Source organism: Pelophylax lessonae (genome assembly GCF_965119305.1).
Source record: "Pelophylax lessonae genome assembly, chromosome: 9".
Lineage (NCBI taxonomy): Eukaryota > Metazoa > Chordata > Amphibia > Anura > Ranidae > Pelophylax > Pelophylax lessonae.
In genome coordinates this window covers 173,088,686-173,106,511 of record NC_138776.1, presented here as the reverse complement: position 1 = coordinate 173,106,511, position 17,826 = coordinate 173,088,686, and the positions used below count along the sequence as shown (strand labels likewise).

Below are 17,826 nucleotides of genomic sequence, written 5' to 3'. Positions count from 1 at the left end.
TGGACTAACTACAGGTCCACTTTAAAGGAAACCTGTTCTGAGAGAAATATGGGGCTACCTTTGATGCTGTCTTTCTGAAAGTTATTTTTCTGTCTGTCTGACTTTCCTAAAACAGAATGTGCCATAACTTCCATTCACCATCTTTAGACCAGTCTCAGAATCTACAGCATTTAACTAGAGAGCTACTGAAATCACCTTAGCCCTCACTGTTTTGCTTCTAAAACTGACTTTGGCAACTTTCCAGTGAGAAGCTGCTAAGTTTTGTGAGACTGGTAGGCAGAAGCAAGAGAAAGATGGCACCTCTAAGACTGACATCAGGAAATTGGAAAAGGACCTATGGTAACTTTATATAATGGCTTAAAATCTGCAAGAATGTATAACTTGAAGTAAATTGTTTAATTCTAGTTTTTTTTTTATTAAAACACACTGTACACTGTACACTGTATGGTATTCAACCTATTTACATACATATCTGTATGAACTGTAAACTTCACATATTTTGCCAGTTTAGCTTCTTACTCACTGGAAAAAGGGAATACCTAGAACTGTATATGTGATAATAATTTTTAAAGTTTTTATTTTATTAGCTTTTATCCTGAATATTCATTTTTATATTTTGCACTTGCTTTAACCTCAGCTTTCCAATTGGTCAAAAGGTTACAAATAAGAGTTGCAGTAATGCATTTTAGTGTAGCTTCTCATATGCTCCAAATTAACCAACCTGTAAAGCTAGAAGGGAAACAAAACCTTGTAAAGCTGGGGCTTTGTAAAGATGTAATATATCTGAAGCATGTCATTCTGCAAAGCTCTATAGACTGCAAATGAGAAGAGAATCTGTGTTGTATTATCTATTAAATAACGCAGTGATCCTACTAATAAAAATAGCATTTGTTTTTAAAGTATAAAATCCTTTTTTTTTTTAAATGATGGCTTGGGACTATTTTGTTCTGGCAAACAGACTATGTATTACCCAATCCCTCTATGCTTAGAAAGGTGCCGGGGGACCATGATATAAACAGTAGAGCAGCACTTCCTTTTTTGGCGAAGATGCACTTCATTTATTTTAAAACACTATCCACGGCGGCTCTAAAAATACCATACATCTGGTTGCTTGGCACTCTGCTTATTTTTCTGCTAGGATTGCAGCTCTGTGTTCAATCTCCCATCAGCATCATCCGAACAATGACTTTTCCATGTACTTTAACAAAACTGCTCTAGAACTGTGTGTTTAATAAACCCTTTTGGCGTCAAGGAGGTAACTTTTCCCACAGCCGTAAATTCAGATCAGGCAGTGGTTATATACACAATGCGTTGTAATGTTTTAGAAACAGAGTTAACACATTTTATATTGCTGCTCTGTCACTAAACGTGACAACTCAGGAGGCTAATTTAATTCTGAAAGTGGTGCTTGATGCATCATTAGTGTAAACGATGGCCTTGACTTCGAGTTTGAAGCTTAAGTAATCAGCATTAAAACATTCAATCATTTTCCACAATTTCAGTATCATTTATTACCTGTCACTGAAACCTAAAGTTCTGATGACTTTTCCAGAGACCACAGGATATTTGATGAATCTAGCAGAAGATTCTATTTCTGTCAAACTGCAAGGATAGCTAATAATCCTGTAGTGATCAGTAAAAACTGCAAGGCATTTTTCCATGTGTCTATTTAGTTATACTGACTAATACTACACATGTGGTTTATACCCATCTTCTAGAGCTCTTGATTTATATTTTAACAAATCTTTGCTAATTAAAAAAAACACAAAAAAAATCACACTCAGGCACAGCAATAAAGTTAGCTGTAAAATGTTACACATATGCACTTTGCATAGATTTCTTAAAACAAACATTTGCATTGTACTCTGTTGTACGATGGTATTGCTTTTTTTAGATTTATAAAACTGATTTAACTGCATCATCATTTGCAGTGTTGGAAAGGTGAAAACTTGTGTTGACCAATAGGCTTGTATTTCTCTTAGCCGCTTGCCTCCAGCAAAGGAGCCAGTGGTACTTCTTACACATTGATGGCGTGGGCATGCTTCTTGCAAAGAGGCTTGTCTTTTTTAGAATAAAAGGGTTGGCCCTCCAGATTCACATGACAAACCTGTAACCCAAAAGGATTATGTTACTTAGTATGTTTCTTAAAGAATGTCGCAGTTCTTTAACATGTATAATTAAATTATTAGCTAAATACTATAGCCTGGCCTATACATTTTGTCTACTTTATTGGGCCTCACATGACAAAGCACAAAGTTACATAGTTACATAGTTAGTGAGGTTGAAAAAAGACACCAGTCCATCCAGTTCAACCTAAGATGTGTGTGTTTGCTGCTAACCGTACATTGAATACCCCTGTATGTTGTGGTCTTTAAGGTGCCCATCTAATAGTCTTTTGAAACTATCAATGCTCCCTGCTGATACGACTGTTTGCGGAAGAGAATTCCACATCCTTACCGCTCTCACAGTGAAGAACCGCCTGCGTATTTTAAGGTTAAACCGCCTTTCCTCTAGTTTTAGTGAGTGGCCACGTGTCTTATTGTATTCCCTTTCTCTGAATAGGTTTTTCCATATGCTAGGGTTGCTAGTACAATATTTGTACATTGATATCATATCCCCCCTCAATCGTCTCTTCTCCAGAGAGAATAAGTTCAGTGCTTGTAGTCTTTCCTCATAGCGGATGTCCTCCATTCCTCTAATTATTTTTGTTGCCCTTCTCTGGACTTTCTCCAGTTCCAGCACATCCTTCCTGAGGACCGGTGCCCAGAACTGGACAGTATACTCCAGATGTGGCCGGACCAGAGTCTTGTAGAGTGGGAGAATAATCTCTTTATTTCTGGAATGAATCCCCTTTTTTATACATCCTAGTATTCTGTTGGCTTTGCTTGCAGCAGTTAAAGCCTTATGCACAAACCAGAAGGCACTTGGTCTGTGTCCTGACCCATGCATGGGACCCGCACAGATGTGCAGTCCAGGATATGTGTGGTGGTCCGTACAGCCGGCCACCTGTCATCTACCCCAACAGGCTACCTGCATGGAACCCCTGTGCATCCCGGGCTGAAGACAACTGATCGGTATACTGTGTGAAGGAGGCCAACGCTTACTCCAACAAAAAAAAAATAATATTGTTATACTATAAGTTATAGGCTGCGGTAGAAAAATATGCTACTTTACTTTTGATGTTGCAGTTTTTCTTTTTTTATGCACATTCTAAAACCTGATATGCTTATGACAAGATATGATGGTAACATGGAAAGGGATACTCACAGCACAGATGAAACAAGTATCATGCCAGGTGTGGCCAAGGGCCTCAATGAACTTGTCTCCAGCTTCAACAGGGAAATCACATCCATGGCATTTTGTACTGAACAAAGCAACATAATCTGCAAAGCAAACAAGTATGCTGTGAGCTGGTTTATCTATATCCTCTATATATGGCTATGATCTCAAACATCCTTCTATTCAGAGCGGTGTTAGGATCTTTCTAGTATACAAACATTATCTTATTTATCCTTACTGAATGTTCATGGTAGGTACCCTTTAGAAAACTGTTGTAAATTATTACTTCTCAGAAGACACTTGCTATTTCTTAGACAAGTGGAAATAAATTGCTTAGTGCTTTCATATTAAGGCTTCCAATGTACTGAATCAGGGCCAGACTGGGATTAAAATTCAGCCCTGGAAATATATTCATACCAGCCCCATAGCATTAATATACCAGCCCAACAGCATAACGTCATTATTTTCTTGTTCATGCATTTTGCATTTTAATGCACATTTGAAGAGTGTATTATAGATAAGACAGATATGAAAGCACATAAGCAAATTCCGGTTAAAAGTGGTAAAAGTGCGGACATAGTACAGGAGGTGGTCATAACCTGTGTGGGCATGGTACAGGAGGACATGTTAGAGGCTGCAGACATGGTACAGGAGATGCAGGGGCTGCAGGCATGGTACAGGAGATGTCAGAGGCTGTGGGCATGATACAGGGGATGCAAGGGCGGCGGACATGGTGCAGGAGATGCAGGGGCAGCGGACATGATGCAGGGGCCGCGGACCTGGTACAGGAGAGGCAGAGGCTGCGGGCATGGTACAGGAGGACATGTCAGAGGCTGCGGGCATGGTGCAGGAGAGGCATCGGCTTCCGACATGGTACAGGAGATGCAGAGGCTACAGACATGGTCAGGAGATGCAGGGGCTGCAGAAATAGTACAGCATATGTCAGTGGCTGTGCGGGCATGGTACAGGAGATGCAGAGGCTGTGGACAAGGTACAGGAGATGCAGGGGCTGCGGGCAAGGTACAGGAGATACAGGGACTGCGGGCATGGTGTAGGAGATGCAGAAGCTGCGGGCATGGTGCAGGAGATGCAGAGGCTGCAGGCATGGTGCAGGAGATGCAGAGGCTGCAGGCATTATACAGGAGAGGAAGAGGCTGCGGGCATGGTACAAGAGATGCAGGGGCTGTGGACATGGTGCAAGAGATGCAGGGGCTGCGGGCATGGTGCAGGAGATGCAGGGGATGCGGGCATGATTCAGGAGATGCAGGGGCTGCGGGCATGGTGCAGGAGATGCAGGGGTTGCGGGCAAGGTGCAGGAGATGCAGAGGGTGCAGACATGGTGCAGAAGATGTCTGAGGCTGCGGGCATGGTACAGGAGGACATGGCAGAGGCTGCGGGCATGGTGCAGGAGAGGCAGGGCCTGCGGACATGGTACAGGAGATGCAGGGGCTGCAGACATGGTACAGGAGATGCAGGGGCTGCAGACATGGTACAGCAGATGTCAGAGGCTGTACGGGCATGGTACAGGAGATGCAGAGGCTGCGGGCATGGTACATGAAATGCAAGGGCTGGGGGCGTGGTGCAGAAGATGCAGAGGCTGCGGGCATTGTGCAGGAGATGCAGAGCTGTGGGCACGGTGCAGGAGATGCAGAGGTTGTGGGCATGGTGTAGGAGATGCAGAGGCTGTGGGTATGGTGCAGGAGATGCAGAGGCTGCAGGAGATGCAGAGGCTGCGGGCATGGTACAAGAGATGCAAAGGCTGCTGGCATGGTACAGAACATGCAGGGGCTGTGGGCATAGTACAGGAGATGCAGGGGCTGTGGGCATGGTACAGGAGATGCAGGGGCTTTGGGCATGGTACAGGAGATGCAGAGCTGCCGGCATGGTACAGGAGATGCAGGGCTGCAGGCATGGTACAGGAGATGGTACAGGAGATGGTACAGGAGATGCAGTGCTGCGGGCATGGTACAGGAGTTGCAGGGGCTGCGGAGGGGTCTTACTTACCCATTGATGAGGTGCCTTACCGCATGTGCCGTCTGCCCGAGAATGGAAGAGCATGTACGTGCTTTCCCAAGTGGTGGAGCATGCGCAGTGTACATGTTGGGCTGGCCGCAGCCATTTTTTACGCGTGCCGCTGACGTTCAGGCAGCCCCAGGGCAGGGGGACTTGCCGGCCTACCTGGAAATTTCCCAGTATCCCGGTAGGCCAGTCCAGCCCTGTACTGAATTGTTTTTTTAGTGATATAAAAGTACCAAGCCTGGTGCGGTGCAGGTAATGACAACATTTACATTCTACTCAGGTTAAAGAAGGAACTGGATAAACTGTACTTTATAGAGGGGAGGATAATTCCTGCATTTTGTGATCAGTTGCACACATTATGCATTTAAAGGTATGTACAATCCCAATTCTAAAAAAGTTGTGTAAAATGTACATAAAAACAGAATGCAAAACCATAAACTGATAAAATGTACCACTTTAAAGTAGAAGTAGGTTAAACGCTCATTTGGCTCTTTACTTCTCCTGTGGGTCACAGAAGTGCACTTAGTTCTGCTCTCCTGTGACCCAGATTCAGCTGATAGCAGGCTAAAGTCTGCTGTAGGCTAATATCACTCAACCTGTCCAGGCGCTGAAGGGATCCCAACTTTAATGTCAGGGTCCACCCAGATGCCTGGGTGGCAGCTGGCTCAGACTCTGCAGCATGCTGAGATGCTGAGCCAGCTGCTCCCATCACCTCTACAGCCTGGTGCTCCAGTGAGCACTGGAGGGACAGAGCACGGAGTGGTGAATGACACTGGCTGTCTGCTCACTGAAGACCAAAAACTGAGCAATCAGCAGTCTTTATTCACTCAGTTCTCCATGTAGAGGAGGTAAAGGACTTAGGTAAGTATGTATGTTCTATGTATGCTTGTTATTTTAAAATCCCACACTTCTCTTTAAAGTAAAAAAGAAGGTAATTTTGCAATTGGTGGCAGCAACACGTCTCAAAAAGGTTGGGACCGGACAAAAAAAAAAAAAAAAAAGCTGGCAAAACAAGTGGTATTAACAAGAAGGAGCTGGAAGAACAATTTGTAACTAATTAGGTTGATTGAGTATAAAAAGAGCATCTTAGAGAGTCAGAGTGTCTCAGAAGTAGAGTCAGAGTGTCTCTGTGAAAAGCTGCATCTAAAAATTGTCAAACAATTTCAGAATAATGTTCCTCAATGTAAAATTACTAAGACTTCAATATATCATCATCTATATATAATATCATCAAAAGATTCCAAGAACCTGGAGAAATCTCTGTGCGCAAGGGACAAGGCCGAAATGTAATATTGGATGCTCATGATCTTCGGGCCCTCAGATGGCACTGCACTAAAAACAGGCATAATTTTGTGATGTAAATAACTCCATGGGCTCAGGAATACTTCCAAAAATCACTGTGAACACAGTTTTCTGTGCCATCTAAAGATACAAGCTAAACTGCTATCATGCAAAGAAGCAGCCATATATGAACGTGATCCAGAAACAGCACCTTTTTCTCTAGGCCAAAGCTTATTTAAAATGATCTGTTGCAAAGTGGGAAACTGTTCTGTGGTCAGATGAATTGAAATTTGACATTCTTTTTGGCAACCATGGGCACTTCTACCTCCATACCAAGCAGGAGAGGGACGTTAGGGCTTGATATCAATGCACGGTTCAAAAGCCTAAATCTCGGATGGTATGGGGGGGCTTTAGTGCATATGGAATGGGCAGCTTGCATATCTAGAAAGGCCCCATCAATGCTAAAAACCTATATTCAGGTTTTAGAGCAGCCTATGCTCCCATCCCCAGGCCTTGCATATCAGCAGAACAGGTCTAAACCGCATACTGCATCGCTGACAACAGCATGACCTCATAGTAGAAGAGTTGTTGTGCTTAACTAGCCTGCCTGCAGTCCAGACCTTTCGCCAATTGAAAATATTTGGTTCAATATTATTATATTATTATATTATTATATTATTTTATTATATATTAGGAAAGAATGGGACAACATTCCTCTGCCAAAACACCAGAAAAGGGCTCCCTCAGTTCCCAGATGTTTAAAGAGTGTTTTTAAAAGAAGAGGGGATGATATGCTGTAGTAAATATGGCCCTGTCCCAACTTTTTTGAGCTTTACAAATTACCCTTTTTTTCCCCCCTAAAATTGTACATTTTCTTAGTTTGAACATTTGATGTGTTTTCTATCTTCTATTGTAAATAACATATGGGTTTATGAGATTTTCACATCATTGCATTCTGTCTTTATGTAGATTTTACACAGCATCTCAACTTTTTTATAATTTGGGTTGAATAGAGTGACAGTGCTAGGCCCTGCCACCTAGTGTTAATTTCGTCGACTAAATGAACACAATTTTAGTCGACTAAACTACGACTAAAACAATTCATATGACTAAAATACGACTAAAACTAAAATGGCATTTTAGTCTTAAGACTAAAATACGACTAAAACTAAAATGGCATTTTAGTCATAAGACTATAACTAAAACTAAATTGAAATTTGCTGCCAAAATTAACACTGGTGTAGGGCTGTGCTAGAGCATGCTCAAAGCTTAATACCATAAATAATAACATATTCGATTTTTCACTCCAGGACCAGCAGTAGTATATAATGAGTTTGGAAATTGTAGAGAAATGCTTAAATAATGCATTAAAAATTACAATTGAACTACACCCATTCGATTATAGATGACTAAAATTAGTTTTAGTCGACTAAAATGTAAGATGTTTTAGTCGACTAAAATGTACTGGAGTTTTAGTTGACTAAATACGACTAAAACTAAAACACTTGCAGAAGACTAAAATAGGAATAAAACTAAAATGCCATTTTAGTCCTAAGACTAAGACTAAAACTATATTGAAATTTGCTGCCAAAATTAACACTGCTGCCACCATGCGAGTATGGGCAGAAGACTTACAGGGCTTCTAAAGGATACAGCTTAAGGGGCTCCGGAGTATTGTATCTGAGCAGAGAATACTGGGGATTTCGTTTTTCAGGGCTTTGTAATCCTGAATCAGGTTCTGGAGCCTGAAGACTTCAAAGAGATTTGGGTGGGGAGAAGTGTCCAATTCTGTGTCTTACTGCAGATAAGCACACTCATTATAAGTGAGGCATGGCCATGGCTCAAGGCTTTCATTTGAGTACAGTTGTGTGCTCCTATCAGGAGGGAGATGTGTGCTCCAGCCAAGAGACAGGTGTACTCCCATTACGAGAGGAGCTCTACTCAGGAGACAGTAATCCATGTCGGTGAAATTCCTTACCCACAGGACAGAGAGTAGAGACAGCGAGTCTGGATGACTGAGAGATATGAGGTGACTAGACGAGTCCAGGGGACTGAAGGAGTCTGTGAGTCTTGGTGGAGAGCCTAGGGTGCCAAGAGATCCCATATGGAGAGGCCAGGGAGTGGGCCCATGCTGCTAGGGGCAATAACTAAAGGCTGAGTGAGCCAGAAGAACCCAGGGAGCTGGGAGAGCTGGCTTTGAAAGATTTTGACTAGAGTTTCTGAGCTGCTGAAGAGAAAGCCTGGTGGCTTGTCATCTTCAATACCTGTTTTGTGAAAATCTGCTGCATATGCAACTATTTTTGTGACCTGTACTTTCACTTTGTGTAATAAAAGTGGGTTGGCAAGCCCTAACCACTTGCTGACCTGCCACCGTAGGTTTACTGCAGCAGGTTGGCTCTATTTCACGAAACGATGTACCTGTACGTCGCTTCGTGTAATAGACAGTGGGGGGCGCATGCGGCTGGAGGCATGCACAAGCACCGATTGGCCAGAGGGAGAGCCAATCAGCGGGTCCGGCGAACGCGTTGTCCGCCGGTCACCCGTGATTGCTCCCCATGGAGACAGAATGGCGAGCTGCCTATGTAAACAAGGCAGACCGCCGTTCCATCACAGAGGAACATAGGGATCCTTTGTTCCTACTATTTAGGAACACAGGTCTCTGTGTTCATCTATTGACACAGTTAGAAAGCACACTTAACCCTTTGATCGCCCCTGGTGTTAACCCCTTCCCTGCCAGTGTCATTAGTACAGTAACAGTGCATATTTTTAGCAATGATTACTGTAGTGATGTCACTGGTCCCCTCAAAAGTGTCAGTTAGGTGTCCAATCTGTCCACCGCAATGTCACAGTCCCGATAAAAATTGCTTTCCTCTGTGTTCCATCACAGAGGAACATAGGGATCCTTTGTTCCTACTATTTAGGAACACAGGTCTCTGTGTTCATCTATTGACACAGTTAGAAAGCACACTTAACCCTTTGATCGCCCCTGGTGTTAACCCCTTCCCTGCCAGTGTCATTAGTACAGTAACAGTGCATATTTTTAGCAATGATTACTGTAGTGATGTCACTGGTCCCCTCAAAAGTGTCAGTTAGGTGTCCAATCTGTCCACCGCAATGTCACAGTCCTGATAAAAATTGCTGCTCTACGCCATTACTCGTAAAAAAAAAATAACATAAATAAAAATGACATAAATAGTTTGTAGATGCGATAACCTTTGTCCAAAAATATGTGGCAGAATACATATTGGCCTAAATTGATGAAAAAAAATTAGATTTTTTAAATTTTATTTTATTTGGTATGTTTTATAGCAGAAAGTTAAAAAATATTGTGTTTTTATTTTTTCAGAATTGTTGCTCTTTTTTGTTCATAGCGCAAAAAATAAAAACCGCAGAGGTGATCAAAAACCACCAAAAGAAAGCTCTACTGTATTTGTGGGAAAAAAGGGACATCATTTGGATACAGCGTCGCACGGCTACGCAATTGTCAGTTAAAATAACGCAGTGCCGTATCGCAAAAAATGTCCCGGTCATTAAGGGGGTAAAACCTTCCGGTCCTTAAATGGTTAACTACAGTTTGGACTTCCTGAAACACATCTATCACTGAGCTAAACAACCCCCACATCACAATAGCCATAGCCAGCATTTGTGTGAAGTATGACCATATTTCGGGGCGATACTGATGCCCAAACATTTTTTTTTACCTTAAAGGAATGTATTGAGGTAAAACAGGTTTATTCTCCATAATCACTTTAGGACACAGTGCTCTGAGAATCATTTGTATTTGAACAAACTCCTGCTAATTTTTTTTTTATTTGATAGAAGAGGGGAGGGGTTAGAAAATATGTTTTTATTTCTGTCCATGTACCCATTTGTGATTCTTCCCCTCACTCAGGAGTATTTTGTTTTGCGTAGGGATAGGGTTGAGGGATAGTTTAGGTAACGGATAGGTTTTAAATACTAATGAAGTAGGTGGATGTGGGTTTTGCGTATGATTTTATGTAGGTGAAGGCATTATCTAAATGCAAGAAGGGAGTGGGGTGGTTTTGTGAATATACAGTATTATGTTTTCCAGGGATGGCATCTGGTGAATGGTTTTGATGCAAATAAATGTTCGGTATGAAAGGTGGGTGGGTGAGAAGGTATGTACAGTAAATATGAATTCAAATATGTTTTGTATGTTGATTAACGTTAAGGGGTGGGACTTATGCCAATATCGTGATACAAATGTTGTTTTAATGTATGGGGGGGGGGCACGTGTAAAATGTCATATGTCAATGTTATGTTATTTTTTTACTCATGTGAAAGTTATGTATTTATTTCTTAATACTTGTAAAGAATAGAATAAAAAAAAAATATGAATATGGGTGCTGAAAAGTGGGTTGTAAAAATGTCTAAATGCTAATCATCATCTTCTCTTTAATCTGCCAATTTTAAAATTGCTATTTACATGTGTTTACATGTGACGCTCATAGGACAGACTATTCACTTCAATTTTCTGCTCTATGCGTGTTTGTCATCCAAAAGAAGCTTTTACTCCTTTTTGGGCATCAAGCATTGCATGATTGTTAAAGGCTCATTTTGTCGCGATTTCCACACAATTCTGCCGCATGCCAATTGCGGCAAAATTGCAATGCATTGGGGTGCCATTAGGAATTAGGGCACCCAAATGTGCATTGCATGTTTTACCTTTATGTTACCTCAATTTGGAATTGCCAACAGGGGATGGAGGGAGCGGGCACTTGGTTTTGACAGGTACCCGCTCCTACTTCCGGGTAAGATCACCGCAGCGATCTCCAAGCATTTCTAGCCCCTCCTTCTTCCCCTCGCTGCCTTCTGAGACTTACACAGGTCCCAGAAGACGGCGGGACTGTTCAGAAAGCGCAGTGCGACTCGGGCATGCGCAGTAGGAAACCGGCTCTGAAGCCTGAAGGCTCAACTGTCGGTTTCCCTTACTTACAATGCCAATGCCTGCACCCGAAGCTGATTGACAAATCGGCTCGGAGTGCTGACATCGTGGGATCCTCGGACAGGTATGTGTCCTTATATTAAAAGGCAACAGCTACAGTATTTGTAGCTGCTATCTTTCATTTTTTCTTCCAAACTGGAGCTCCTCTGGACGCCCCCCCTGTCAGAACACTCCGGTCAGCACTCTGAGCCATTGGCTGAGAAAGCTGATAGGGTTCCGGTCAGCTGCTTGTTTTCCAGCATGTACGTCCGACAGAAGCCAGCTGTCATACACACGGGCCAAATGTCGGCCGTTTTTTTTTTTTTTAACCGGCCGATGTTACCTGACATTCTGCCCGTGTGTACTAGGCTTTATCCTGCTCATTTCTTTCTAGATTAATAGCACTGTCTCTGTTGCTATGACCTTCCCACTGTGATCTACAGTGTTTGGGAGAGGGAGCATGTGAGACACAGTTGAAGAAGGATTAGGTTTAGCCAAGGAAAGTATAGGAAGTTTTTGTTCACTTTCAGGGGCTTGTGCATGATATTGTAACGGGATTTAGAACTTGTTTAGACTGTCATTCAAGAGCCTGATTTTGGTGGCATAATCAACACACCTGAGTGCCCAACACCAAGCATTGAAATCTTCAGACACCAAAGTTGATTTAAAATGTACCTGAAACTGTACAATGTTGCCCTGTTTCCCAAGTTAAGCAAACAAAATTCTTGCAACATAACCCACTGCATGCGAGTTATATGTACACACAATATAATGTATGCATGCCTTGAGTGTAGAACTATTTTAATGCACATGTCTTTTTCTAATAAGCAGTCCTTTCTGATCTATAGTCATTGTGTAACTCCGGGGCTGTGGAACAACAGTGAGCTTAACGCTGGACATGTGTGATGCATCAGTTATCAGGCCCAGAGGCATTTTTAGCAAAAGAACTAAAACCTAAACATGTAACTGTATTTTTATAATGAACTGTGAGCCTGTAGCACACACAGAAATGTGAGACTGTAATTGTTTTTCCAAGTTGCAGTTGTCTTTTTTACCTTTTTCACAGTATGGCTCTCCATCCTCCATATGGAAAAGGCTATTACCGAATGGCTTCCTGCAAGCAGCGCAGACAAAGCAGGTAGTGTGCCAGGTCTGTCTTAGAGCATGCATCACTTCCTGAAAGGAGAGAAGACAGTGTTTTGAATAATTTTCACATTTTCAGCATGAGACTTAATACCTAAATATAATATGACAAGCTCTTGTAACTTTTAAAGCTCTAAGTAAAACTGTGGCATGTCATTCCTTTTCTAAGTTTAGTAACTATTTGGCATAGGGAATAAGCAGGAACTGTTCTTCCTCTTCACACAGGACACCATGTTCATTTCAGAGAAGGGGATTTTGTTATACTTTTAAGATGTACTTTTTTCTTTTTTTTTTTTTTCAATTTATTTTAAATTGTATGTAAGCCCTAAAGCCTTGTACATACTATCAGTTTTTTTCCTAAAGATCTCGAGAGGAGCTGCTGTACTAACTATGCAATGTTGGTACAGCAAAAGCCCCTGGCCAGAACACATGGGTCATGACTCTCAGGCATTGGCTAAGAGTGTTGATCAGATGCCAATCGACAGACCTTTTTCGGTCATGCCCCTTCGACAGAAGCAGGCTTAATGGCCAGCTTCTGTCAGATTGGCTGCTGTTTCTTTTGAACCAGTCAATGCTGTCCGATATTCAGCCCGTGTGTACTGCCCTTAACATCCCTGGCGGTATGATTCTTTCCAATTTTCGGTGCTGACAGCGGTAGCATTATTTTGCATGTAATTCTTAAGAACAAGCAGCCCAAACCAACTATTTACATATGATTTTTTTTTTTTACTGTGCATTCTTCTTTATAACATCTTGGGTATGATAAAGTTTGAAACACAAAATCATAAATTATAATATAATAAATAACTATAAATAAGTTAAAGTATGTATGTATGTATGTATGTATGTGTATATATATATTGTGACGGTATGCGAGGGGAGATAGTAGATAATCACTCTATTTCACCTCGCATACGTTCTGTGGTGAGAGACTGAACCGGAATCCGGCCCGGGTTTTTCCAGCCTCCGTGACAGGCTAGGTTCCGGTCCAGAGATTGTGAGTTACCTGAGTCCATGCTCAGGTGAACTTTAAATTAACAGGAAAAGAGCACAGAAATGCTCTGGCCTGAGACTCCGAAGGGGATCGGAGAGAGGAGCTCTATTTGGACTTTAAAAGGTTTGCTTTGCCATGTGTGATGGGGACGTCAAGGATTTATTTGACTGTTTTGTTGTTTGTTTCATATTGGCAAACCTCTGCTGAATAAAGCTGGCAACCCACCAGATTTTTAAGAAATTACCTGCATGCTGACCTTATTTTGCCGGAAAAGGTGATCCCTGTGAGCTAATCTCCCACAATATATATATATATATATATATATATATATATATACACACACACATACACATAAAAAGTACAGTAAAACTGCAGGAAAGGGCACTGGGGGGCAAACTAATGTGAATTTATTTTATTTTGTAATGTATCAGTGTGTTTGGTGTGTTTTAATGTTTGAATTTGCCGCCAGTTCCACCCCCCTGCGAGTGTCACGTCGCAGGAGACAGAAGCTGGGGCACAGAGCAACGGGAGGAAGATCCGGCCGCCGCACACTGCCGGGATACATCGCTGGATCCCGGGGACAAGGTGAGTACCCTCTCTTACAGGATCCAGCGATCTCCCTAGCGGTACCCCGAGTGTGGCTCGGGGTTACCGCTTTTGGCACTGAAATTTAACCCCGAGCCACACTCAGGAATAACGATAGGGAGGTTAAGGCTAGGTTTAGACATTCAGCAAAGTTGCTGTGCCTCGGAATGTTGATCCGTGGTCAGTTTGCTTTTCAGAAGTAAATGACAGGTAGTGAGGAGGTGATATATTTTCTCACTGCCTGTTTTAGCCTTGTAAATGCCACACCACCCAGCACGTGCAGTGCCCTATGCCTGATTGGCTCCCATTCTGTTGCAGTACTGCCCAGTGAACATGACAGGGAGATCATTTTAAAGGGGCTGCAAAGCAACGCATTTCAACACCCCCATCCACTGTCTCTGCAGCTTATGCAGGTGGGGGCAGTAGCATGGCCTGACCACAAGTTTTTACTGCCCCCCCCCCAATCATCTAAACAGCATGATTGCCCTAACAATCAACTTCTCTAATTCGCTCCCTTTTGATCTGTTTAGTGTACTAGTGGAAGCATTTGGTAATACTGTAACTGTTTGATAAGTCGCAAAATAACTTGTTGATCTTTTCGGAAATCCAGAGTTGCCCTATGTCCTCTGCACACCACCTATGGTGTCTCAAAGACTCCTAGGTCCTATCTTGGGTACAAGATAAATAATCTTTATGTTTTGGAGATGTGAGAGTGGGAGTGGTTGAGTAGTTTAGCATAAGACCACTGGGCAGGGCTGACTACACTCAGTACCCAAAAATGCTGTGTGTGCTGTCAGCCCCCAACAGGAATTGAGAGCTGAGTGAATTTTTGGCAGATCAACAGGTACAGTATTTCCTGTACTTGCATGGTCTTTAACTACCTCAATACTGGGCACTTAAACCCCCTTCCTTCCCAGACCAATTTTCAGCTTTTAGCGCTGTTGCAATTTGAATGACAATTGCGCGGTCATGCAACATTGTACCTAAACCAAATTTGTGTCATTTTTTCCCCACAAATAGAGCTTTCTTTTGGTGGTATTTGATCACCGTCTGGTTTTTTCTTTTAAAAAGACGGAAAAGTTTGAAAAAAAAAAAGTTTGAAAAAAAAAAAAGTTTTTTTGTTTAGGTTATAAAATTTTGTAAATAGATATGTTTTTTCCTGCACTGATGAGCACTAATGATGCCGCACTGACAGGCACTGATGAGGAGACACTGATGGGGTGGCACTGATAGGTGGCAATGATATGCAGCACTGATGGGCACTGATAGGTAGCACTGATATGCAGCACTGATGGGCACTGATATGTGGCACTGATAGATAGCACTGATATGCAGCATTGGTGGGCACTGATAGGCAGCGCTGATGGGCACTGATAGGCACTGATTGGCGGCACTGATGGGCACTGATGGGTGGCACTGTTGGGCAGCAATGATCGGCACTGATGGGTGGCACTGATCGGCACTGATGGGGGGCACTGATAGGCAGCACTGGTGGGCAATAATGGGCACTGGTGGGCGGCACTGATAGATGGCAATAACGGCACTGGTGGGCAGCACTGATAGATGGCATTGGTGGGCAACACTGATAGGGAGGGCACTGGGGGGCTCTCTGAGCCCTGCTTGTCATCCCTGGTGGTCATGGGTGGGCATCCCTGGTGGCTTAGTGGCACCCCCCCCCCCCAGGGCTGCACTGGTAATCAATGTTCTGATTACCAGCACAGACCCCCCCTGTGATCAGTGAGTAATTAGAAATACTCACTGATCACCCCCGCAGCAGCACCGGTCATCCCTCTTCTCCTCACTGACAGGATCTGTCAGGAGGAGAAGAGATCGAAGCCGTTACAACGGCTCTATTTACATTACATGACGGCTGTGATTGGACACAGCCGTCATGTGATCAGGAGGGCCAATCACAGGGCCCTCCTGCCGAATGATGTTGCTCTGTGTCCGAGGGACACAGGCACATCGAGATCGCGCCGCTGCGCGAGCCCGCGGCGCGTGCCCGCGCCGGCGCGATCTCTCTCCTTCTGAAGGACGTTCCGGAACGTCCATTCAGAAGGACGAGACTCCCACCCGGCCGTATATCTACAATGGCCCGGGTGGGAGGTGGTTAAAGGCGGAAAACACAGGAAATTTACATATATTGCAGAGATGTACTGCATTTTTATTTTTTTTTGCCAGGACATACGCTTTAAACAAATTTCCAGTTTTGCAGTCAATTTTTAGAAAACTTCACTATATGTCTACTACTGAAAGGTTTTTTTGAACCTTAGAGTGATCCTGTCCTAAGTCTGTCCTCATTAACAAACAATGCAAGAAACCAAGCCTGTATACCTTTAACCCTTTGTAGGACAGACAGTGATTAAATCTAGTTAAATTGATAATGAAAATCTGTCTGCACAGTACAGACAGTGTTAATTACACAGTTGCCCAGTCCATTCATAAACAATAAGAGCTACCTAGGATTTTTCCTTTCTGAAGGATCCAGAATTGAGCATCTAACAAAAAGGTAGGCTGCAATCTGTATATATTTTTTAGGTTATGCATGTAACAAAGATAAAGTAGATGTTTTCCTAATTTGGCTGCAAAAGTGAAAATACACTTTAACACATACAGCCTAACCCTAGTGAATAAGTGCTATTGCATTTTTAAATATGATCTTCAGGTTTTAGTGAATTGCAAGTAGCTCATTTGCATCAAGCTGGTCTAAGTGAACTATTTACTTTACTAACAGATGCAGCGTCTGTGAGTGCTGTATAAACAACTACATACAGTATACAGAGCTGTGTTCTGCTAGCAGGATGGGAACCCCCGCGTCCTACTTCAGTAACAAAATCAAGTCGGACTGAGTGCTGCTCAGCTATTGGCAGATTCTATGAATGAATATATAACGTTTCTTCTGATTGGCTGGAGTGGACATCATTCCATCATTCACCCGCCTCTCCAGGGTACAGTATACTTTATGCATCTGCTGCAGTTGTTGATGAAGTAGTTTGTATGGACCCTCTTGATCCAAACAAACTATTTAAAGTTCACTGAAACCCGGAGTTCTGCTTTAAGTATGAGTGCCCAATTGAAAATAACAAGCAACCGAAGAGTGCACTCAACCACTTATGTCAATACAATATAATTTGGCCATCCAAGGCCTAGCAATAAATATTTCTAAAGCCTGAATTTCAGAAAGATGTAAAATAAGACACCACATAATTCAGTTATGTATTTATTATCTGTATTTTTACATGGAGTTACCATAAATGCCTAACTTTGTTTTGATATCAGCTGCCTGTAATTTTTTGCACAGTAGTATTGAGACTGAGAGATTGGGAGACACACACACACACCGTGTAGCTTGGTACTCCTCTGACTGTTTTTTTTTTCTCTCTCTGTCCAGTGACTGTTTTTCTCTGCCCACTTCTCCCCCCTCCCTACTGGCTCTGCAGAGTAGTTACCCTGTGAGGTTTGAGGAGACTTGCTAATGCAAAAGCTACCCCCTCCCTCCTGGATGATGCAACCGCACAGGACACTGGGAAATGTAGTTCAGAAGGATAGCTGCACTGTGAAAGTAAATAGGGATGTGAAC

At 42.8% G+C, this 17,826-nt stretch overlaps 1 protein-coding gene across 2 annotated transcripts in view; it reads right to left on the bottom strand.

Annotated features, from left to right (window-relative positions):
- Nucleotides 1-445: 445 nt before the first annotated feature.
- LOC309563240 (LIM domain-binding protein 3-like) overlaps nucleotides 446-17,826 on the bottom strand; it is a 107,584-nt gene continuing 90,203 nt past the window's right edge. For both annotated transcript variants that reach the window (XM_082267627.1, XM_082267628.1), the window contains 3 exons: nucleotides 12,580-12,700; nucleotides 3,268-3,383; nucleotides 446-2,107 (listed from right to left, as the gene is read on the bottom strand). In XM_082267627.1, coding sequence (XP_082123753.1) covers nucleotides 2,018-2,107; nucleotides 3,268-3,383; nucleotides 12,580-12,700 — 327 coding nt within the window. In that variant the 3' untranslated portion in view covers nucleotides 446-2,017. The remainder of the gene's footprint in view (nucleotides 2,108-3,267; nucleotides 3,384-12,579; nucleotides 12,701-17,826) is intronic.